The following is a 25,580-nucleotide window of genomic DNA, read 5'->3' as shown; positions in this document are numbered from 1 at the left end:
CATCCGACTAGAAAATTCGGCATTTTTATTATTTTTCATTACGTATTCGTCAACAATTTTAGACGAAGCTCCGTTTTCCTTGACTGAAGAAAATAACGGATCTTGTGTATGTATATGTGAGTACGTCTCGTTCGTCGAGTCTCATGAATAAAAAGCAATCTGCATATGTATTATCAGCACAGGTGCTTCGACATCTGGTGCTCGCACACGTTTATAAGTTCACGCAGACGAGGTATTATTATATGCTTTGTATTATATACTTTGTATGTATAAATACGAATATTTACGTCTTCATTGCGCCACTCCGTTTCGTGCGTAATTTCTATTTTTTTCCACTAAATTCTCTCGATTCAATGAGCAATTCTTCCTCCATATTTTTCCAGTTACTTTTTTGAACTTTAGTACTGCTCCTCTTTTTCACAGGTGCTCAATAAACTCGTGCGTAATTTTGACCACCAGAATAATAATAAAAACGACATAGGATCGAACTTTTCCTTCAGAAAATTTCATCGTTTTGTAAATGTGTTTGAAAAAAAAGGTTTCAACGAATAAAAACACAATTTATAATAGTAACGCTGGACAAGGTTTCAAAGAAACGTGAGTGCTTGAGGAAAGATGACATTTTGCTCTCCCTTATTTTTTAAGGAAGCGCCATTTTTAAGGGAGGATAAATGGAGTGATCGTTTCTCCAGAATTTTTATCGATTAGGGAAAGTAAAGTTATTACCTTAATGGCATATCATTGAATCATGCACATTTTCATATAATTTCAAACATGACAATAATAATATCGAAGATTGAGACGAAAAGAATTGATTGGTGTTGAATATGCGATAATCCGTAAAATACAAAGATCTGCGGGGTAGTACGTGAGCAAATTACGGGCAACGAGAGAGTACGGCGTCGGTGCACACTGACGAGAGGAACGATTTGCATAAACATACATCACAGCTCACGGGATCTGGACAACGCGGTGGCCCCTTAAGGGGCCCCCTTGAGTTAGATAATGAGTCATAATTACAATCAGGCTGGACGTTCATCTTGCTGTCTCTCTCGCTCTCCCGCCCCTTCTCTCTTTCTCACTCGGAGGTGCAACTGCATCATTGGAGGACAACTATTGTCATGAATAATGCATTGTGCCCCGGATATTAGCAGAATTATCACGACCGTTATCGCTTCCCGTCCCGTTCCCTTTCCCAACGATGCACACGCGCATTCTCACGCTGCGGAAGCAACCTCTGCCGTGTTAATCCTCATTCCGTCAGGAATTTCTCCAATTTCTAGACTCTCCTGTTACTATCATTGCGTTCGATCAGCAGCTCGTAGGGATAAGATCGCCGGGACTAGTCTCGGTAACCGCCTAATTTATGGACCGACCTGATCACCGATCAGCAAAAACCGTTTCGCATTTAAATGTCATCACAAATTTATGAATTTCGAAAAAAAAAAAACGCATCAAGGATATGGAAAATCGATTTATTTGCCTAAGGCTTTGTTCCGGTATTTAACCTCCATGGTAAATAATTTCCCCTTCCCGAGCAGCCGTTGTAAAAGTCGGACTCGTAACCCGTACTGTTTGTGCACACAATAACGTAAATAATTCATTGCGCATGTTTACATAAATCTTGTAATTTTGTCATCATTGCGTATATGTATTTCATTTATTAGGAGGAGCTTTCCAAATGATTTTGGCTCCACTATCACGAAATCACGAGCAATTATTAATTGAACACGACAAACGTGACTCTCCGTAGTTATTCGTTTAATTTGACTTGAAACAAGAGTCCGCGGCAACGCATGAACTTTGATTAACCATGAATAATAACTGAAACCAGCGAAAAACTAAATGGAAAAGAAAACATAAAATATTCTACGGTAGAAGGGATCGTGAGAGGGGCTTAAAAAAGCCGAGCATTTCTACAATTTATTCGATCCAAGTTGTTAAACTGTGTTTACGTATCCGATCAGATTTAACGAACCATAAATAACGCTGTCGAAGCCAGAAATCATGCCAGCGGGGAGAGACGTCTGAGCGGAGGGATTTGCGCAATTCCCCACTTTATATATTTTCGTTATAATTCGCTGTGCAAAATACACTCAAGTCAAGATATTTCGAACGGAGAAAAATCTCAAGAATAATTGGAAAAGGGAAATCGATAATGCAAATCATTATTCGAGCTCGTAACTCCACATTTAAATTCAACAAAAACCTATGGAGAGCATAAAATCTGAGGAAAAAATGCATATTCCTTGCTCTCGGGCTACGTCGAAAACAAAGACGAGGAAATAGAAATGGTCGAAGTGGAAAAAAAAAAACAAGGCTCGCGATCGAACGTATCATCAGCGAAACAACGCTTCGCGTCCATAATTAGAGAAATCTTCGTCATTTATTCTACGACGACGGACTATAAATCTACCGTGAAAAGGGAAACTTGGCTTTAAACGTCTGTTCACGACAGGTAAATCCAACCTGAATGGCATGCCAATCATATACACAGATATAAACAGTCATTTAAATGCATGAGGCTTTTCACATGAAATTTTTATTCGATAATCCTCGCCACTTTCGATTCGTTTCAGTTTCAGCTCATTCGTATCGAGCCCAGCAAGAGCTCTGTGTACGAAAATTTATCAAATTCTGCACCACTTTGTGGTACCAGCAGAAAAATTCAAACGAAAATGGAAAGATCGAGGGGAATGGAAGAAACGTTCATTTCCAATTGAACTTCCTCGCTGATGCATATTTACTTTCCTCGTTTCATTTTCCTCGGGAAGTTCAGACAAATTGATGCGAATTTTCCAAGCGCAGATTCAAAAGTAACTGAAACTTACAGCTTTTCCAATCGATTTTTCCAATCGAGCTCTTCCTTCGAAACGAAAATAACGGGAAACCAAAAAATTTGATGAATCCGGAGAGCGCTCTGCTGTAAAGTGAAAACGCCTCGTGAGTGGGGAACACTCGATATGCAAGGCTGTTATTTCTTGGATGGAAAAAAGGCTATTAAGCATATTCGTCCGAATGAGAAGCTCTCGCGGATGGCGGAACAAACACTTGACGCGAAATGCCTTATATTTGTATGGATGCATAGCCGGTGCAGCAACGGCAGGAGCGTTGATTGCGTTATATTTGTGAGAGTGGAGCGAGGGGAGATGAAGAGTCGCGGAGGGACTATCGACTTGGCTCCCACTCGGCCCTGCTTCTCGCGCTCTCCCGTTTTCTCTCGTCATCGATTATTCTTCGATCTGAATTAATCGCACGTCCTTCGCGACCGGGAGAGGGAATGTACGAGAGCGGCAACGTACAGTTTCTATTTTCACGGCGTAATATTTCATAAGTGCGCGCGAGCCTGGAATAAAGTGCCGATTCATTCGGGCGGAATTCCTTCGTAGAAAGTTGCGAATAGATTTTCGACAATTTTCGTAATAAAGGCGAATGGGTCGAAAAAACTTGGTGACGCTCCATCAATCCAATGGGGAATTTCGGGAGAGAAACTTCCGGGATAAATGATGAATCAAAAGTTCACTCGGGCGAGTTTATGAATACGAATAATCCCGGTGATTAACGAGACTTTCATATTTTCCATTACTTCTTTTATAATTGCAGTATTCTACTGCTCTTCAAGAATTATTAATTAAACCAGCAGTGACGTCACAGAAGATTTTCACTGTGCATTTTAATTGTAATTATCGTACTCGCCCGCCCATCGCAGGCACGCCGCAGCAGTTTCACAGAGATGTCAACTCTTCCGATTTCTTTTATTTCGATAAAACTCTTTGACGTTTTAAAAGAATGATTCATTTGTAAAAAATAAAAAAAAAAAAAAAAACCATTTATCATGCTTGAAGCATCTATTTGCATATTTTTCATTACCTCCAAGATTCGTATCTGTGCCCGTGTTCCAAGCCAAACAAAAATCCACTTAACCTCGAGAAGCTTTTTTCAATAAAAACAGCTTTCCGCTTCATAAGAACGAAAGAGGCAAAAAGATTGCTTGCTGCTTCGAGCGAACGACTTCTTCTCAATTACCCTTGAAATTAGCTCCACTGCTACAACATTAAACGTCTCTCTTTCTAGTTGCTTCGAGCCAGTACAACTCTACGTTCCCTTCGCGTACGTTTCTGCAATTGGAATTTCACGTCAAGTCATACAATTCACGTAATATGAAGAAATGAGCCTGCGCGAGAGCAAGTGTAACTTTAAGGATTAACGAGCCATCGGTGATCAGGCTGGAAGTTTGAAGAGGCAAAACTCACGACACGCGTGTATGAGGACGATCAATGGCCTTGTTTGGAGGCTAATTGAGACACGAGGCGTTGCTTGAAAACAAAAACAAAAAAACAATCGAGAAGTAAATGAATCTAAAAAACATGGGAAAAATTGAAGTCGAAACGAAGAGAAAATCTTGTTGCTCTGCACGAGTTACGAAAGCGTGAGGGGAAAATGGATTTTTCTCTTTCTCTGTGTTAAAACTCGCCAAATAACCGGTCTTTTGTCGATGAATTATCAGCAATTAATGCGCACACGTTGAGAATGAATTAAGAAACAAAATTTTGTAACCGGAGAACAGAGATAAAAGCGATCCCGAAATTGACGAAGGGGGGGGCGGCGGAGGAGGAGGAAGGCTCGCGTGAAAACGAAAAACGAACGGTAATTAATCAATGAAAAAACGAACCTGGAGGATGAAAAAATGCGAAATCGGTTAACGTCAAAAGCGATACGAGCAGGTACGATGAACGCTGATCGATGCACGCGAGGTCAACGCAGTTAGGTCGATCGTAAAATGTATGAAAAAGAAGAAAAAATACGACGGCAAAACTCGCAGATGGGGTACCGATATTAGACGTACGTGACTCGACGTAACGATGGATAATCAGGAGACTCGATCGTTCGGGACAGAGAGAGAGAGAGAAAGAGAGAAAAATAAAAAAAAAAAAAAAGAACGAGACCATCGAACGAGACAACAGAGCACTGTAATAGTGAGCTCGGTCAATCACCGTTATTACAGCTGCATGGCAGGAATTTTTTATGCAATAATCACAATAATGGAGAGAAGCATAAAGTTGTGTCAAACGAAAAGACGTAACGTGCGTGATTCCCTGCACGAAAAGCATCCCACATTCTGCCTTTTTACCTACCAGCGATCAACGTCGACGTACAGATATACAATTCACAAAGTGATGAGAGACCTTTGTCAAATCAGCCCTCATTACAAAATTACGTTTGAACGTTTTTTTTTCCAACATCCCATCTCAACGTATCTTTCTCTCTCGAATCACGTGCCATTAACCCCTCGCATAACCACGAAACGCAGATGCCATTGAACTCTCGCTATTTCTGACTCAATTGCCTTTAATGGCAAATGTATTAGAGCGAATTCATAAACGCAGTGAATAATTCCAGTGCTATGAATTCACGAAAAGTCTTTGGAACTGCAGGCTTTCCATGCGAAGGGAACCTCAGAAAAGTGAGTGCTCACTTCATTCACAGAGTCTATCATTTTGCCATACGTACAATTGTCTTTTCAATCATCTCCTGGTGCTTTTCAGTACTTTACTCTACTTCAATTTTTATTTCTAAAGATGATTTAAAAACAGCTTCGAATATGGGGGAAAAGTAGCTCGACCGTTTGATAAAGTGCGGTGAAGGTCCACTTTTTTTGCGGTAAATTATAGTTTAAGGTCCCCCGACAACGATGAGAATTATTTCATTCACAATTTTGAGTTTTAACACGGTACCTTATGGGAGAACTTACAATAATATTAATTGGGAAAAGATTGTACGGTGTTCGAGCCTCGGAAAAGTTTATATCGCGAAGAAACTTTATCACAGATTCCGTTTCTTTAAAAAAAAAAAATAAACATTACCTTACGGGGCTTTTGAGAAAGAAAACATGAAAAAACTTTAGTTTTTGACGTGCCGAAAGCGGATGTCAGTCATTACTTTGGACTGCTGGTAACAGCCGATTGAACTTTGGGCAAATTCGGGAATTGCGGGAATTTCATCAAATTTATTTTTGAGACTGACTCACGTGCTTTCATTCGTCTAGTAGCTTCGCTTTTTTTAAACGAATTTACCATTCCTTTTTCTCCGTGCCATTACGCCGATATAAACTTACTTTCGCACAATAAAAATGTTCCCTCGGTCATGTGTATTTGAAGTGTCACCGCGGTATCGTCTCAATCATTAACTAGCCCGGTTGAATTATAAATTTGATCTTTTATGATATTATTAAAGCATTTTATTACCTTCTCGTGATGAAAATATTCTCAATGTAAGTGTTTATTAATTTTATTAATAATTTAGACTTGAATTTAATCAACATAAAAGTAATTGGGAACTTGACTAGTCATAGAACAGCCGAACTACTTTAAAATAACGAAAATACAGTTGCTTTTCCACTCTGAATATTTTCGTCTCGTTAACGACTTATCGGTCGTATCATAAGCAAATATTCAATTTATTTTCATGGTTAAAACCAAGTTCAAATAGACGTGAAAAATAGTGATCACGCAGAAACCACGAGGCCCAAGGAACGTTAGTATCTCGAGGAAAAAAACATATTTTTTCCACAAAACTCCACGGAGGAGGAAAACACTTGATGGTTCGGCGGCGTTGTTTGTGTGTACGAGGAGCGGGCTCAAAAATAGGTCAACAGTTGGTCGCCAGCTGGATATAGTCAGTAAATATGGGGTTCTGTTGTTCCGCGAAATTTTTAGATTGTCTGCGAGAGAGAACAGGTCGACGAGAATATACGAGAGGAGCACTACAATTTATCGAGCGTTGGGATCGAGTAAACGGAATCCAATGAAACAGCAATGAAAATCGTTGACGACATAATCTTCATCGATACGAAGATCAATAAATTAAAGATCGAAACGGTTCGTAGAATCGTGGAAAAAGATGGAAGTTGGCGCACCGACTTTCTTTGAAGCGCGACGTCACGACGCTGTTGTTTGACTCGTGAATAGCGCCTTTTTGAAAAAATGATTAAAAAAATAAATAAATTATGCGAACAAACATCGGAAAGTAGGACGCTGAAGTTTGCAACGAAATGAAGGAAAAAAAAACATGTGTAATTCACCAATGTTTGATTTCACGAAGCGCGTCGGTTTGAAAAGCTACGAATTGCAAATTTGGCAGGGAATTATATTGGAGAATAACTGGAATAATTTGGGGTTTTTTTACATCGTTGCAAACCTGGGCGTCATAGAAAAGTGAGATTATTTGAATGCTACGAGTGTGAACCAAGACACAAATAGGAAATATGAAAAGGTAAAGTTGAGGAAAGTGAAAACAGCGAGGCAATCGCTGAATGAAAACTGCCATTACATATTTTTGTTTTCAATAGCAGCAGGAAAACTACGGACGATGAATGCGTGTAGAAATTCTCAAACAAGGCGACTAAAAATAATCGAACTGACCAAAGTGACGGGATGACTGGAGGCGGGGTGGGAATGAAATCATTTGAGCAGAATGCTCCGTCGTGTGCGATATTTTCGGGCCGTGAATGGTCTCGTTGCGAAAAGCGAGTGAGGGAGAGAGAAAGAGAACTAACGATAGAAGGATTTTCCGGATAACAGCGGTTTTGGCACGAGCGGTCATCAGGGATCAACAAGTGGCTCATGATTTTGTCAGTGGCCTGGGTGAATAGCCGCGAGCACTGTACCGGTGCGGACGCGCCGTGGTCCACCGCTAAAACGACCCCAATCTCGTGTCGTTGATACGAGCACAGTCGAGAGAGTCAGTGAGTGAATGAAAGAGAAAGAGAAGAGAGAGAGAGAGAGAGAGAGAGAGAGAGAGAGAGAGAGAGACGTGGATAAAGATAGAAAGAGAAAACGGAATATTCGTTGCAACGAAACCTCCCCGGAAATAACGATAGCGCAGGCAGGCTAAAAAAATCAACGGTCAACGACCAAATTGAAAACACTCTCAATATCTTTTTCACAGTTGTTTGTTTCGCTACAAAACCTTCTGAAATTTGGACGTTTCGCGTACATTTGCGTCAGGGCAGCTCGTTACGATGCCAACATTTGTATTTGGTCGGGAACAAGCTGCGATCGATCGAATTGGGAGCGCTTGAACAGAGTCCCGAAAAAAATCAGCATCGTTAGTGTCCTTGTAGAGCGAAGATGAGTGAAGTATTTGTTTGAAATTGAGAAACCAATTTCGCAGCAAACAATTACTTCTTTAATGCTAAACGTAAAACTTGATCCGCGCGAGTCTGAAATTGAGGAAGAAAATATAGTGAGTAATATTTGAGCGAGTATCGAAATGGAAAAGTGGGCTTTGATTGATTTCATCGTAGTGCGACGCGCAGAAAGTGGTTGAACGGAGAGCAGCTATTTCGAAGAGCGCGCGATCGTTGTAAATTCTGAAATTGAAAAATAATTGATACTCGCTGTCGATCGTTCGGGTCATCGAGCAACAAGTGTCATGATTCGATGAGCTTCTCGCGATTCGTGAAAATGCGGCGACAGGCGAGTGGGCGAGAGAGGATAAAATTGAACGAGTTTCAAAGGAGGCTGACCCGCTCTCGAATCGAGTATGAAAGAGTGACGATACTCGAGATGAAAGAGAAATCTGGTGCTCTCCGCGCTCGTTGACACGTGTCATTTATACAAAACTACAATCGCACGATACCGAAAGAGTCTTCCTAACTCCCAGAATCGTGCAAATTCATCTCGTGCCAAAAAACAGTGTTTTACGTGGGCAACAAAACGATACTTTTTCATACATCGAGCCGTTATTTCGATAAACAAACTAATTTAATGTTTTCTCAGAAGCACTCGCAAGTACTTCTCTTACGAGCTATAAAACTGAAACGATTGCAGGATAATATTGGATGTATTTAACGAATGACATACGTCCGAGAAATATTAACGGGACACGCGTCGTTCGAACGTGTTCGAATAACTCGCTGTTGTACACACACGCGCACAGGTATGAAGAACCAACTGGAAATTATATACACCTGTGGATGCCCTCGTAGCGGTTGGACCGAGCGAGTCTTCGAGCAAAGTATCGTCGTTTTATTTTTCATTCTCTTATATTCCCTTAGTTTTTTGTCTTGACTCTTTATTTTCATCGTTTTTGTTTTTGTTGCCGTTCGTTCGACGGTGTGCAACGTGTCTCGAGGCGCCTGTGAGAAGAGCGTACCACAGGGCACCTCCCTAATGTACTATAAGCGGCGCGACACCGTAAACGTTTTCTTACATCCTCGATATTTATCTTTATAGTGTGACGTTACTCGTAAACCAGCGTACTTTATGTTTTGTCTGGGCGAGAACTAGTGAGAAAGAGTTTCCCGGCCATAGACTCGGAGTACTTTGGCGAGCGAGACGCACAGCTCTGCACCGTTTCTATTTATCTCCACGTGTGGATAAATGTGAAGCAAAATCAGCCATGCTTCAACTGAAACTAAAAGAAACATGGAAACAGCAAATTGACCTGGGAAAAGGGCAATTTTGTTGGGGTTTGAGTTCCCTTGGACCAATGAGTTTTCAGAAAAAATTTGTAGATTGAAAATATCAGCATGAAAGATCGGTCCAAATGATTACTCGAAACAAGGAAATTCGAAAAGATCCGTGAACCACTGCGTCCGCTCGATGAAATTATAAATGAATAGGTCACCAGTTTTTTTCAAAATCTAATTCGGACTTGTCGAGAATGAAGCGGAAATGAATTTTGTGGCCATTGGCCCATACGGTCCCACCTTTCTTCGCAGTGAGTATGTGGCGTTGAGGGAAGTCTGGTCGAGTAAGGTAGAGAATGGAGAGAAGTTCGACACGACCTCACGGATTAGCCCCGCACGGCAACGGGACGGAAATTGAGTTACAGCCCCACGGACGACGGACTTTTACTCTTTTATTTATCTCTCTCTCTCTCTTCGCGAAGCTCGGCTACACCGAGGCCGTGCGATCGTCCATTGCTTGTCTTGCACTACAAATTCTCGTTTTTCTTATCGGTTATCAATTAGACGAAACTTCAAACGAATGGACGGCGAATAAGTACATGGAAATTTCGATTTTCAGTAAAAAAACGGACAAAGTTCAACGAGCGCACAGTTTTTCGGAGATTCCAAAGGCGAAAATGAAAATTTTCCAGGCGATGACGTCGAACGCGACAGTTTGTGGATTTTTTGCGAATCAGACGCGTTCCAACGCTCGGAAAAAATGATTCATTTCAATGGCCGAATGTGTATCGATCTTACTAGTCGAAAAATCTTTTATACTTGGCACGAAGAAATATTTGCGCATTTCTATACATCGAGATGCACGAACGTACGCACGGTTGAGTGAGCCCAAAAGAGGAACCTTCATTAAAACTCCGGATATTGGATTTTAATGAGTACTCGAAAGTAGTTTCTCAGGAGGGAGAGAGCAGAAAGAGAGGAGGGTGTTCTTGAAATTAACCATTTACTTTTCATCGTCGCGGTTGGACGAGCAGCACCAGCAGCACGAGCCACAGAGAGTTTCTCGTGTCGTCTCTATACACGTATACATAGGCAAAGGAATGTTTTCATGAGGACAAAAGTCGTAACTAACGTTTCCATAATACTCCTCGCAGTTTCTCTTACTTTTGTAACCGATTACTCTTTATGGGTGAATCGTCAATAATTCTGTGTCGAATGTAATGACGCTTTTTTTATTTAATAGTCGTTTGAAGCTGTGAATTTACGATTCAGGAGTGTCTGGGGAATAAACGGAATGATGGCCAAAGGCCCGGTGGAGTGCTGAAATTTTTTGACGTCAAACTCCTTCCAAATCAACGTGAAAATAAAATAGCTCACGTGCTCGTTTGAGAGAAGGGCCGATTTTTAATGAACACGAGTCTTTCAATACACTTTTGAAATGATCTTTCTTAACCTTTTGTTCCTCGAGGCCCTCCGCGTTTTTTTCTCATTTCCCTTAGCAACGTAAAAAGCCGAGTATTTCGTAGGAATTTTAATTGGTCCGCTGGAACCAAACTTGTTATATCTCAGACAGACTCTCGCTCAAGGACTTCTGTAACTGCTGCATTTTTCTTGGTAATAAGATGAAGGAAAAAATGATTGAGCCAAGGAGAGAGGGAGAGCGAGACTCGATGCGGGGAGAATTTTTCTTTGGGTCTCTCGAGACAAGTTTTGTGTTTCGATCGATTTGGCCATTCGCTCGTAATTGTCGCTAATTAAATACAGTACGAAAGACATAAACTAGTTTTTCAACGGACTCCATATTTTAATCGTTCTTTATTTATCCGCATTGACATTTTCAGTCGTTGTATTCAGTACTTTCCTTTTATTTAGGTTGCTATTTCAGGGATTGGTGTTAAGCATATGCGCGAAGAAACAAAAGTCAAAGATAGTCATCGAGAAAATAAGATAGAAAAAGAAAAAGATAGAAAATAAAAGAGACTTCAAAATAAAAGCGAGTCGATATTTCATTGTCAAAAGAATCAAAGAGGCGTTAACAGCATATTTATTTCAATTAAAAAGTTGAACGTTTCATTTCTATCCAGCACGTAAAGACAGGAAAACAACATCGAACGGAATTGGATATTCGATCAAAAGGCATTTTCGATTGATCGAGGAAACTCGGACAGAGTGTCGTCGAAGCTTTGAATCGTGGCTATGATTGCTACCAGCACAAAGGAAAACGAAAAAGACTGAAAGAAACAAAAGTGGGAGTGCGGGTGCGGAGAGCTTCGGAGTAGGATACAAAACAGGATTGAATCTCGTCAGTTGTGCTCGAAATAAAAAAAAAAAAAAACCATCGCGTTTAAAAACCAGGAAATTTTGCAATTATTCTTTCGTCGTCGTTACGCACGCCGGTTCCCTATCTTTCAACTTGGCGATATCGATCGATTAATCATCCTCGAGCTTTATCAATTGACGTTATATTTCATTATCGGTATTATCCTCCGATCGTAATCGTGAATTTTCATCCCAGAGAATGTAAATTGCACAAGCAGGCTATCGCGATCCAGCATATTGCGAAAGCAAAATCACTCTTACGTTTGAATTTTATTTTTATTATTTGTTTATTGATCAATCTCTCGCAGATCTGACGTTTGTTAGAGAAGATCCGCGGAGATCCATGCACCTGCGTGACCGTTCCTCCGTACACATGTGCGCTTCTTTCCATACAGATATATAAATATCAAAGAGACTGTTGCACTTTGCGCATATACAGATGCGAGACACGCAAGCGGGCGTGAGCGGTAGATAGGCGCGGTTAACGCCGTGGTCACGCGATATCACAAACAATTGAGAAAGAAAGAAAACGAGAGAGAGAGAGAGAGAGAGAAGAGAGAATATCGATTATCGCCAAGCCATGTGAATGTATGTCCATAATTATTGATTCATACGTATATGTATAGTTTGGACATGATGCATACTCGACAAACGATTACATGTGGATGGATAATATCATTGAACCTCGAAGGTTCTTCTGTGGTCAGCTGACATTTGATTGTCAGTCACAGTTCCAAACGAATGATAAAAATGGGAATATTTTTCATCAGGCATGAGAGGTGAGAAACAGTGGAGGCTGCGCCGTCAAAAAATGTGAGAATATTTTGTTCGCACCCACCTTTATGACCTGAAACGGGAGGGAAACTCGATTCGCTCGTAGATTCACTGAGAAGTGCTGCTTTTTTGAGTAATTTCTTTCATCGAACGTGGGGTGTGAGACAAAAAGGTGTTTTTTAACTCGAAGAAAAAGAGGAGGAAAGCCCAGGAGAGGGGTACGGAATGCATGCAAGGATTTCGATTTCACTGGTTGGATCTTGGCCAAGACAAGCTGCTGTCCCCTTTGAATGCTGTGTTTGCCTTCGAAATAACGAGCTGGTTCTTGCAAACAAGAGAACTTACGTATGCGCGTGTCCCTTTTCCCTCCTCCTGCACCTTCGCATCGACACACATGCAAATGAACGAGCAAGCGCCTTCCTCGAATCATAGACAGAGATAAATCATCGAGAATGTCATCGAGGTCCTCGGGACACGCTGACGACACAGCGGAATCTGGATTTTTCGGATGGAAAGACTCGGAGAACAACGTCCACAAGAGCTAATGCGATTGATACAAGAGACATCGCGATTCGACGGATTGAATGGGAAATAATTTATGTTTGCATGGAAACTTTCGAAATTTCTCGTTCTCGTATCCCCTCCGAAGCTCCGGTTTTCGTTGTAGTTGAAAAACGAGATGTTCGTAACAACGCAAAACTGGAGAGAGGAGCAAGCAACGAGGAGTGACTTCCGGTCAAGAAATTAATTTGGCACAATGTCCGTAATTGCATACTTTCGAGGAGTTGAATAGCACGATGGAGAAAGTGTGCTCGAGACGTTTCGTATATAATAAACGTTTCACATTGGCGTTAGAATTGAAAAAAAAGAAAAAGAAAAAAAACGTGAAATAAATGAAGAGAAAGAATAAGAGAAAAAATGGGAGAAGGAATTAAAACAGCCACAGCCTATTTTCTCTGTGTCCATTTGATTGTTCTCCTTTTTTCACTCGTCTTTTACTGGTTTGCTCAGCAACGTGTTCAACCTCGCACTATTAATCGAATCGTTCCACTTTCTAACCCTGGCGTCGATGTAACAAGAGCCGATACCACGAGCTCGCTTACGTGCGTGTATATTTTCGGATCGAGAAGCAGGTGCTAATATGGAATTCCACTTAGTCTTTCATTCCGTTTTTGCCAACAATAGCGAATCAATATTCTTTAAAAGTGACACGAACCCGTTGATATTCACAGGCGTTTAGCACTTTCGTACGTTCGAATGAACGTACAAATTTCAACGTTTTTCCTCCATTCTTTTCCACGAGCTAAAAGTTGAAAATTGAAAAGTGCATATAAAAATCAGTAATTGCACTCCATTCGAAAGAACAAACTTCAGCAATATTGAGCCGAAGAAACCGACGCTTCAGAACCTTCGTTAGAGATCGTAAAGGAACACGCATATCCGAATGACTTTACCAGCTTCTCATCTCTTATACCGGCGTCGATAACTGCATCACGAAGTTGATCCCAATGAATGAACCTATTCAATGTATTTCCCAATGAAAATGTAGCTCCATCGCTCCTCTCCGCGACTCTTCCTGTACAACTTTCACAGCCTTAAATATTTCCTTCTACTCCAAAAGATTGAACTTCAACCTTGATTAAAGCTGGGAATAATGCGTACGGTTGGATGAATGAGAAACCAATTTTCGTCCATTGATCGTAAGCTCATCCAAGACACGTGCAATTACAAAGAATTTATGGTCGTGAAAAATATTATTACAACTAAATGAAACTGCAGCGGTGAAATATTTTGCATTATTTAGTGTGAAGAATCAAAGGACCAAAGTTTTAGTTAGTTTTGGGACTTTTTTTCTATGGTTCCTAGAAAAAGATGTTGCCATTAAATGTTTCTGGGAAAAAAACTCTCGGAATGTGTATGTTTTCTTCCATTATCTTCATTCGTTCCACGAGTTTTATCTACTCCTGATAGCAGCATCCGAGGAGTCCCTAAAAAAAGTGATCTCAGCTTCGTTGGTGTCGTGTCTGAGGCAATTTATTCAAAATACTATGACCTAAAAGATTTGAGAGTCGCGGCTACTGTAAGACCACAATTATTGATGCTCAAGCCAAAATAACGAGCTGAACGAGGCTGTTGAAAAAAGTTGTTAAAAAAATGTTTCAAAAGCAAGACTTCGAGAGTGGTATTTTGGTGGAAAAAGTTCAGGAAATGAAAACTTTCGAACGATTTTCATTACAGCGACGAAAATGTATTTTCAATTTCGTGAGGATCGATTCGGTACTTCCAACAACAACGAAAATATCAACAAGGTAAAAAAACTCGATTTGGAAAACGAGCTCAGGAAATTAGGAACAAGTGAAGTGCGAGGAGGCCTGGGGGGCGAAAGCGACAGAGCGATGAGCTCGTAAAAATCCTCGAGCTTACGTAAAGAAAGTAGCACGTGGAAGATTGTGAAAAACTAAATAAAAAATGAAAAGGCAGCAGCAAAATGCGCATCGACGAGTTATCAAAAGAGCAAAATTCTCGTGAATTGCAACGAGAAAATGTATTACTTTACAGAAAATTCAGTTTGACACTTGGTGAGCAGAACGAAAATAGAAGAGCGAGAAGAGGGAAAATTACGAGCGCACGGGAGCAAAGGAGACGCGCCAGTTCCAATATGTATGTGCATTACGAATGCTTTTCTAATGCATAAAATTTGCAATGTTATACGCCATGCCCATGAGCGATCTTTATGATCACAGTGCATTGTGGCGCGCGTGTGCGTGTGCGTGTGTGTGTGCACGCCGTGTAATATCGTCTGGCGATTGTGAGTGTATTTGTATTATTATATCCACGAGCACTGAAGTCTTATGAGAAATCGATTCGTATCTATCTTTCGAATATTCCAACGGGAGAGTCGTGCCGCAGATAAATTGATCGGAAGAGCTATCCTGAAAGCATTTCATTGGAAAAAATGCACGATCAACTCGCAATATTATCAACTTTGTTACGAATCGCTCATTATTTTCTATCAAACTCTAAAATCACTCGATTATTATTGTTTTTAGGTAAACAGCGATGGGAGTGTAATGCTGATTACAATAAAACTGCTTTCCTTAATCATCGCACATGTTTGTAATGATAATTCTCTTTGGAAGGAAGTAGTGAAGATGTTGCTGCGGGGATCTGGAGGAGAATGAGTCGTTAGTCGATCGCTCAAGCCTCGCAATCACGTGACCTCTGACGAAGACCATTGGTTAGCATTCTTTCGCGAAACAATTCACGAGTCAAGATCAACAGAAGCAAACTCTCCGGAGCAGGCAACTGCAGAGAAAAAGAGGGAGCGCGGGGCGGCCGGGGGGGGGGCAGGGGCAGGGGCAGGGGCAGGGGAAAGAGAGTAATTCTCATTCCGTTATGAAGCAGCCTAATGAGAAAATCTGCACAGACCGAGAGGAGTTCATGTTGATGTGAATACTCCCTCGTGTATGTAAACGTCCTCACATGCGCGCACACGTCCTTACTTCAAGCAAGTACATACATCGGAGCTCTCTCGGAATTTCTCATCCGGCAGTAACATTGACGAATGTTCCCATAAATAACGGGAGAGCGGAAACTAATTGGAGTTTCTTGTTAAACATTGTAGTCTCTAGCAGAAAACGGCGCAGGACGAGTAACCTGCGCTCTCTCTCTCTCTCTCGCTCTTTCTCTTTGCGCGCACCGTTGACCGAGGTTAACTTGCATAGAGGTCGAATTTATCGTGTATTTTTGTTATATAAATGTGCGCTCGGGGCTGCGAGAGTCCAGTGATTCTAACGAAAAGCTTAATGGGTAAAAAAGTGTAATAAAGTCTGAGGAAACTCGCGAGTTGCTCAATTTTTCCTTTTTTCAGATCAATAAATATAGTCAGCTGAATACACAGTCGCTCGTGTGATTCGGAGGGTGAGCAGAATTTCAAGAACTTTGAATGGCGGAGAAAAACTCCGGAAAAGACTGTACCTCGAGGACCCACCAAAGCTTTGAGAGAATCCAGAGTGCGAAAGGTTCGTTAAAATCGATATGAATTTTGGTGCTGAATTCTAACGAAGTGCTCACGCATACGTAGCCAGTTTTTCTCACTCGCCACAAATTGATTGCCCATGACTGTGAGCGATCGGTGAAGAAACGTATATTTTTAAGAGCCTCTATGTAGACCTGTGTATAATCAATATATCGAGCTCTTCCATTTCTCTCGCGTTTCGAAGCTCCAGAAAGGGGCGAAAGGGCGATGGCAAATCTAGAGGAGATTCCAGGCAAAAAGTACGCAAGTGACACTGAAAAGAGGAGTGACGAAATTTGGGGGGATCGTGCGAGGGCCCGGAGGCCGGTGACGAAGGAAATACTACAAAAATTCCGGGCATCGGCATCTTGGAAAATGTAGACTCGAAGACTCGTAACGCGGAGGAGCGTCTACCGAGGGAAATCACATTTTTCGGGACGAAAATCACAGTGAACCGTAAATCGAAATTTGGCGGTTTTCGGGGCTGGAAAACCCGTAGATTTGGTTCGGATAGGCTCGTATGAAATTCAGGCTTTACGGGGGTGTATGAGAAGTTGGCGAGTTTTGGACAGGACGCCCGGGCAGGATAACATTATTTATTGCCACGTCCGTAATCTCTCTCCCTCTATTTCTCGCGTTGATTTATCCGTCAGGTGCGAGCGAGCGCGTTCGATACGAATTCGCGTTGAGAAAGATGGAGAATCCATCGAATTCCGTTTTCCTTCACCTATCAATCTCTCTATCTCTCCATCTTTCTCCCCCTCTTCGTATTTCTTCACACTGCACCAGAGCGATAGGAAAATAACCGTCTATATGAAAACGCATTATTGTGTGGAGCAAACACATAAAAGACAAAGCAATTTCTGCCTCCTCGTGAAAATAATCGTCGACGGAGACGAGCGGAGAAATAAATTTAAAAAGATAACGAAATAGACGAAGAGAAACTCGGAGAAAGAGGGAGAAAGAGAAATAAAAATGTTTTACTGATTGTATTAGACTTCCATGCGATCTGTTATATTCTACAGTCTCATCTCGTACAATTTTTTTTCTCTTTTCTCTCTCTCTCTCTCTCTCTCCGTCTTTCTCTGAAGTTCGCATTTATAAGAAATGCACGGTAAAATTCGATTTACTTTCCCTCCTTCCACCCTTATTTTTCTCTTCCTCTCGAAGTGTACTCGCCGCTTGTCATCCTTGTCGCTGCAGCAGAATTTTTCCTTATTTTTTGCACTTTTTCTTTCCACGAGGGCGATCCTCTTTTTCGCCCTTTTTCCCCCGCCCCTCTCGCCGCTCTGTGCCTCTCTCTCTCTCTTTTTCTTTCTGTTCTTCATTGCCGAGCAAATTTATTTTCATTTGAAATCCAGCTTTAATTTCTTCGCTTCACTTCTGTACGTTTTCTACGTAGATAAATGTACGTATGTATGCAAGTATACATATATTATTTATGGTCTTTCAATCTACGTTCATTCATCCTCTTTCATGGATATACCAAACTCGTATATATCGAGGGCCAGGGGAAAGGACGGAGAAGTGGGCAGGGCGGAGTGAAAAAAAAACTGAGGAACTGCTGGCTTTCATTTCATTTCGCCAGAGAAAGAGAGCGATGGAAATACGAAAGAGTAGAAACGATAGACGTCAACGAGGGTGAGAATTAAGAGAGGGAAAATGTGGATAGAAACTGATAAAAATCGAGAAATGAGAGAGAGAGAGAGAGAGAGGGAAAAAGATTCGCAGAAGAGAAAAATACAGATGGAAACTGGAGTGTGCCGGAGGTTATTCGAGGGGGGAGGCGATGCGAGAGGAGTGAACAAAATCAAAAAAATTAATGACCAAAACTTTTATACCAGGATAATGATAATGTTCGGATCGTCATTATCGGAACAGAGCGCGGGGGGAGATCGAAACGATGACGTAACATGCTTTCTCCATGCAGCATGCGAGAAATTCACTCGATAAGAGTAAATTTATTATTTGTACGTAATCGAGTCATTCGCGATGTTGGGATGAAACGTGGGTACAACTTGATCGAATCAACTCATTGCCGCCATCGGATTCGACTCGGCGGGGACGGTCTCTCTGTTTTTCTTCTATGCGAAAAAAAAACAGGCTTTTTCGCACTGAGAAAAACCACTCTTTTGGCGACGAGGATCCGGCTTTATCGCAACAAAACTATGGTGATTCAACCCCTTTTCTTCCGTTGGGTGGATTACGATCGAGTTTATCCCTGCTGGCAGACGATAAATCGAACCAACTTTTCGGTTTGCTTCAATGAAAGGTTTCGTCGATCTCAATAATCAAGTGAACAAAAATTCTCCATTTTTCATTAGATTTCCGTCAACTCGATTGAAAAAATGCGGAATTCGGCAAAAGATCGAACGAGAAGATCTACGAGGAAAAACCTTGGCTTTTTCGTTCGCTATCCAGCCATTTTTTTATTTTTCTTTTGAAAGAGCCCACGAGACCCTTATTCGGATTAATCGAAGCGTGGATTCTCGTTAGGCTATAAATGGAGTTCGACCTCTCGCTATCAATCACATCTAATATAACGGGCTCGCAATTTTTTTTCCAACCCACCCCGAACCACCGTCCTTTTTTCGTAAGCCAGCATCGGTGCGTGTCCGAAACGGCGAACTTTTTTTCGCCAACAACCCGCCAGTGATAAACGACTGTTTTGTGTGTTTACGAGTCTGGCTATGTGTTTAATCGTACGCGCAGGAGCCTTGGAAAGACAGAATGAGAGGAAACTACGCTGAGACTGCTGCTGCTGCTGCTGGGTCATTAACATCACGTGTCAGCGAGTCATTTTTACTTTGATGTGATCTCTTCGCTACAAATATTCGACTAAATAAATAGGAGTGTTGTGCCATGCGAGCGGATTTATGACGCAAATATTAGGCCATCGAAGGTTATTCGGTCGAAAAACTCAATAATTAGCACTCGAATTCTTCAATTTTCGCCATTTCTTCAATCTCAATTTTACACTTTTTTCCACGACGTTGAAGTTTGCAACGTTGGAGTTCAACGAAATTAACGAAAAAGACATTTTTAATTCACGAATTATTTATTTCACGAAATCATTGGCGTAAGTTGAAAAACCATGAATTGCAAATTCGGTATGAAACAAAATTGGAGAATCGCTGGAATTATTGGAGAGCTCTTTTGCATCATTTCGTTGGACTCCAACGTTGCAAACTTCAGCCTCATTTTTTTCCTCCAAATTGAAATTTTCAAAGTGTTATAAAAAACTAATCGAAATTGATTTTCCCGTGCGGTTATGGTTCCAAGGGAAAAATGTTGTTCATTGAATGACTAAAATATATCGAACAGCTAAATGATTTTGTCGGGTGTCTAATTTTCACGAAGATTCGAATTTCATGACTTTTGAGGGTTTCTAGGGCAAGGAATATGGAATTTTTCATGACATTAGATAACTTGCTGGTAGAAAAATGTGCGTGTCAATTATTTAATGTGGCTAATTTTCAGAATTAAAAATATTTCTATTCAAAAAATAAACGAATATTATAAAAATTTTGCCTTCTTTCGCAGAGCTATTCACTTTGAAAAAAAAATACAATTTTGAGAAAATATAGCGCAGTTCGAGAACGAAGAGATTTAAAATTAACTGTTAAACGAGTAAAATCTCGCTTAAGGAGAAAAAATAAATGGAAACACAAAAATGACAATGAAAACTGTAGAGACCTCGTAAAAATAAGGTTTCATGATCATTATTCATGACTTTTTTAAAGTTGAGTGTAATTTCATGACATTTAAGGTTTTTCATGACTTTTCAGGTCGTTAGACACCTTGTAAATCTCGAGTTTATAAACTTCGAATGATAATATGGAAACAGATCGATTCGACTGGAGCTTTGAACGTCGAAAATAAAGTAGAAACTTCAAGATTCGAAGTACGTCGAAAATAGAATGTGACAGTCGCCCATAGAACGACGACTGAAATACCGTTTTTCCGAAAATTCGACCATCACTCTTCCGATTAATAAATTACTACGATCAGCAATACTGCGAATATTGACGATCTCGAAAATATTATAACGCAAGACTAAATATATTACTGAGGTTGAAATACTGAAAGACCAAAAAGTCGACCGATCAAAATAACGAAATGCAACCGAGCTCAAAAGACAGGCGTCTCGCTCGCTCGCTTACTCAGACCATTTTGGCTTTCGCCTTTTCGGGCCATACCGTTATTCTGCATATCTGTTTTACAGGCTCGCAAAATTCACTTTCCATTTTTCGCTGCTCTACGTTCTGGTCTATCTATAAAACAAGTACTCTCCATTTTTAATTCGTAAATATGAACTTTTGACGTTCGTATGGTCTGTTGAAATTCCATTCGAAATGAAGACTATCGAAATACATATTTTCGAGTAAATACGAATTCCAAGCAGGAATATTCGGTTAAACACGTAACCTGCTGAACAGTCGATCGGAAATAAGAATTTCGAATTACTTATTTTTCTTCAATCTCATACTACAACTTAAAAAATTTTGAAATATCGATTATTTGACATTTAAAAAATGGTTGAATCCACTGACAACTCCAACTAAATGAATTTCGTTAGTTTAAATTAATTTTCTCAATGCTCAACACGAATTGAATCCCACTCACAAAATATAGCTGGTCGATATAAATTGGTGAGTTTTTAATAAACTAAACGATCGCTGTAGAAATTTGATATATTGATTTTTTTGTATACGCGCGAGTTTGAACTTAACTGTGTCAACGAATGCGCACAGGAAACGATAAGGAAATAATTTCATTTTGTTTTTATCCCTCTTTCGAGTGGAAGACGATTTATCGTTTCTTTTACAGTGCTCGACCGAATAATAATATATGAGGCTACAGCGGAAACGTCAACTCGAGAAATATGCAAAGTCACGAGATATTTCGAGTGTGTATACGAGCCGGAGGATCGAAGCAGAGATCGAATGTGAGAGATAAACGAAGTATGTGCGACGAAATCAAAAAATAAATTCAACATCGATCCGCGTGAAATGTCATTAATAAATCGAGTCACTTCTGCGACTCTTATTTTATCTCTCGATTTGATCGATTCATAAAACCATAAAAACGTATTTCAAACGAGCACAAGACAGAAAGCCGCGAGTTCAGCGCTCGATTTTCAACATTTTCTAAAACACGATTCATCAAGAGTTTTCTCAATAAAGTACATCAAATTGTTTCGCATCACAAAACAAGTGAAGTCCACAATTTAAATTGAAAAAATGCAAAAAAAAAATTCTCCACAAGAATCGTGAAGAATTGAATTGAAGATGCGAAAGCAAATACGCGATCGAAACCCTTCGATTTGGCATGTCAGAATGTTCCTTCCAAAAGAATATTATTTTTGTTGCCTCGAGTTTTTATGGCTCTTAATTTAACTAGAAATAACCTCGGAGGATACGCCGCCGAAGGAGAAGAGAAAACAAATGGTCGGTGGGATGTATTCGTTACATAAATTGTTTTTATGTGAGCAGAGTTGGCAAATTCCACAACGACGCCCAGTCGCGCATGACCTCTGAGATTGCATAAGCTTGTTAATTTGTTTTGTTTTTGTTTTCCTCTCGAGCCTTGTTCTTTCGGATCGTCGCGTCCGTGATAGAGAGAATTCGGTGTCTCGTGTTCGGTTAGTTTACGATATTATTTACGAATATAAACGGTGAATGAGGAAAATTTAGTATGACGAATAAAATGGGAATAAGGTGCGAGGGGGCCGAGAGAATGAGGCTGCTTCAAAAATAATTCACGCACGCAGCTGGCTCCGCACGTGTCGTTTCAATTGGTCAAAGTCAGCAGAGTCTGTTTTGCCAGCGAAAGTATCAATTATAACGTTCATTCACGAGACTTTTCGCACGACGGTAACTCTCGAAGGTCGTTTGTCAGAAATAAGTTGGCTGATTTCTGGATTTCACGATTCTCATGATGCACTTCGTTATTTTCACCATTCAGTGGGTTCCTCTTTTTTCGTCGTCACCAAAATTTCGCACGAAACTATTGCTCTCTCGCGATTCAATGGCAGCAAGTGTCCTGTAAACGCGAATTCCCGGGTCTGTGGGCGTGTCCAATATATTCGTGGATAAATATATGAAAATACAGACGGAAAGGGAAAAAGATGAAAAGAGATAAATGGAAAGTAAAAAAGGTCGAAGACACCGCGAGGGAAAATGAACGAGCCTCGATATTAAATTACACGCAAAGCTCAAAAAAGCCCGTTTTATTTTAAAGTCGGTGGGAAAAAAAATCAGAAGGACTTGTCAACGGAAAAACAATGGGAAGCAGAATTTTTCAAAATTATTCTCAAGCATTGTGAATCATTCGATTTCGTATAGTCAATTTTGTATGAGTTCCGAAGTCGCGAATTGGTTTATCGGTAATGTACAAATAAGTGTTTACCACTGTGTAGTTTGTGTTGAAATAAAGTTAGGAAAAACGCAGTGATATAAATTTCAGTGGTTGACTCACCTTATACGCGTACTGGTCGAACATTCTGCAAACATCGAGATCGCTCCCGAGCATCGAATAACCAGCATCCATGCAGTCCGGTCCAACGGAGGCCGAAGAAGTTGATCGCAGCAATTTCTTTTCACCGCCTATAAAAACACAACGAGAAATTCCTAGAAGAAAACATTTGCAGAGGAAAAAAGTGGTACGAGCGAAAAAAAAACGAATGTTTCGATGTTGGAAAGGAGAAAAAGGATTTGAAAAATAATAAATTCGATACAAAAGGTTTTCGACGACAATTTTCAAGTGAATATTGATTAATTAATATTAAGAGTACGACGTCAATGCAGAGGGATATATAGAAAACAATGCTTACCAAATAAACTAATCGCAATTGCGCCAACGATGCCGGCGTCGCTCATCCTCGATTCACCGTCCTCGTTTTCCCCCGTATTTCCTTCAACTCAATTACTTTACTCACTTATTCTCCAATATCTTGCCACGCACGAATATATTGCACGGAAACAAAAAACTCACTGCACTTTCGAAGCAACGCACTTATCGTTACAGATATTATTGTTAATTTTTTGAGATGATTATTATATTGATTATTATTTTGCCTAATGTAAGCGTTAATGAATATTACTGTGATTATTTAAACTGTTGATTGTAGCGCTAATTATTTATTACCATTGAAATATTGAATTCACCGAATGTGGTTAATATATTAGGTGAAACGGATGATTGATTATGAGACTCCGTCAGCATTTTTCTCGAAACAAAACATGGTCGTGTTATTGTTTACTCTCATTCTACTTGTCCGCTCGCGGTTCAAAGAAAATAGCGAACGCGATATTTTGAGGCGAAAGCAAAACGCGATAACGCCCAGCAACAAAAACGTATCCCTCCTAAAAGCGATTGATTCGCGGTATATTTTGGTTGAAAACGAATATTCCCTGTTCCTCGATTCCATCCGCAACGCCCCGTCCCCACCACTTTTCCCCAGACTCGTGTTTCGTTTTAATCTCGTTTCAGTATTTTTACCGGCTTATTCACTTGAGCCTCTTTGACTTTGTAGATTTTACCGAAAAAAATTGCGTTACGTACGGAAAATAATTCGATTTTTTGGTTCAAGCAATTGAAAAAGGAATGATTTATTTTTATATCGGTGTGACAACACAACGCTTCTCTTGGTCCACATTGCCAAACAAAAGAAAATACAAATATGGCGTCGTTCCGTCTTCGTTTTGTTCAAACCGAAACCACCCGATTAATACCGATCTCGTATTTTTGAACGTTCGGAAAAATCGTCCGTTGACCGAGCGTCCCCCGCATCACTTCCCCCATCGCCGCGCGACGCGACGAAGAAAATGAGGTCTTGAAACGATGAATTACGAGATCACTTGATTTTTTATTGTTATTTCGATAGCTCGTGATTCGAATTTTATTAAATCGTCGATCACGAGACACCGTTTCACTTTGACAGTTAGAAAACCGTTTTCAACAAGCTGTTTGTCTAACAACACTGCACACGAAATTTGTTGTGAACACTCCAACGTAACACATGAAAAGAAGTTGACGACTCGGTTTCTTGTACAGAAATTTACATATAGTTTCGAATTAGATCCGCTTTACGTGGCGCTGCCGTCAATCGAACACTTTTTCCCATTTATTACTGTGCCCAATCGTTGTCAACTGTCGGGTTTAAACGGCCGAAAAATAAATTCCAATTTCGACTACACGGCACCTGTTTTTTTTTTTTTTTTTCACTCTCAGAGAAATAAATCACGGAACGAGGTACAAAAATTCAAGAGAACGTAACCACTTTCGTATTTTCAACTGTTAAATTTAGTGTCAATTTTCCGGTAAACAATTCACTTGCGGCTACAAAAACGTTCACTTCCAACAACAGAGTGGCGATTTTCCGGAGAATCGCTTTCAAAGGACCGGTGACTGAGGGCGAGGAACACACGTGTCCGAGACTCGATTGGTGTAGAATGTATGTGAAATTTAGCAGTCGCGTGGCTCGTAACAGCAAACAGTATTTTTTATTCACGAACCTCTTTTACACGCTCTTTACACACGAACGGAGGGGAAAAAAAACAAAGCAGAGAAAGAAATGAAAGACAGTGCTAGAACGATAAAGGGTGTCGAGTGGCGAAATCCTCGCGCTGTCTTTAATCGGCGGAAAGGACGATAAAGTACGAGCACTCGAACGTTGTTCGACTCTCTTTCTATCCCTCTCGTTCCTTCCACATCCGCGAAGTCTTTTTCTCGTAACCCGGCAACTCGTTTTTTTCCTGGTTAGGTTGGGTTTTTACGAGATACCGGAGCGTCTGCAACCCCTCACCCCTCTTCGACTCCCGCCCTACCCCCTCCCTCGCGCTTTTAAAAGCTACCGTGTCGTGTCGTCGGGGTTACTGCGTTTTGCGTGTGGCGTGACCGTTTCTCGCCGGTCGCGATTTTACTCGTGTTCTCTTCTAAAGAGAGCGCGCCCTCGCGGTGTGCGTGCTTCTTCGATAGCCGCCGTGGTTGCAGTGCCCGCGAGTTTGCACCGCGCGTTTCTCCCACCACTCCCACTACCTGCAAGCCTCTCGC

The 25,580-nt window shown here is 40.7% G+C and overlaps 1 protein-coding gene across 2 annotated transcripts in view; it reads right to left on the bottom strand.

Annotated features, from left to right (window-relative positions):
• The window catches only part of LOC122408234 (TOX high mobility group box family member 3-like), a 187,099-nt gene extending 161,805 nt beyond the window's left edge, over nucleotides 1-25,294 (bottom strand). The window contains exons 1-2 of one of the 2 annotated variants that reach the window (XM_043414899.1): nucleotides 23,359-25,294; nucleotides 23,004-23,131 (exon numbers count right to left, since the gene is read on the bottom strand). In XM_043414899.1, coding sequence (XP_043270834.1) covers nucleotides 23,004-23,131; nucleotides 23,359-23,404 — 174 coding nt within the window. In that variant the 5' untranslated portion in view covers nucleotides 23,405-25,294. The remainder of the gene's footprint in view (nucleotides 1-23,003; nucleotides 23,132-23,358) is intronic. The other variant, XM_043414900.1, reaches the window with a different exon arrangement.
• Between the last annotated feature and the right edge of the window lie 286 nt (nucleotides 25,295-25,580).

This window comes from Venturia canescens, chromosome 3, assembly GCF_019457755.1.
Source record: "Venturia canescens isolate UGA chromosome 3, ASM1945775v1, whole genome shotgun sequence".
In the NCBI taxonomy this organism is placed as follows: Eukaryota; Metazoa; Arthropoda; class Insecta; order Hymenoptera; family Ichneumonidae; genus Venturia; species Venturia canescens.
The sequence above is the reverse complement of the archived record's forward strand: the minus strand, read 5'-3'. Positions and strand labels throughout refer to the sequence as shown.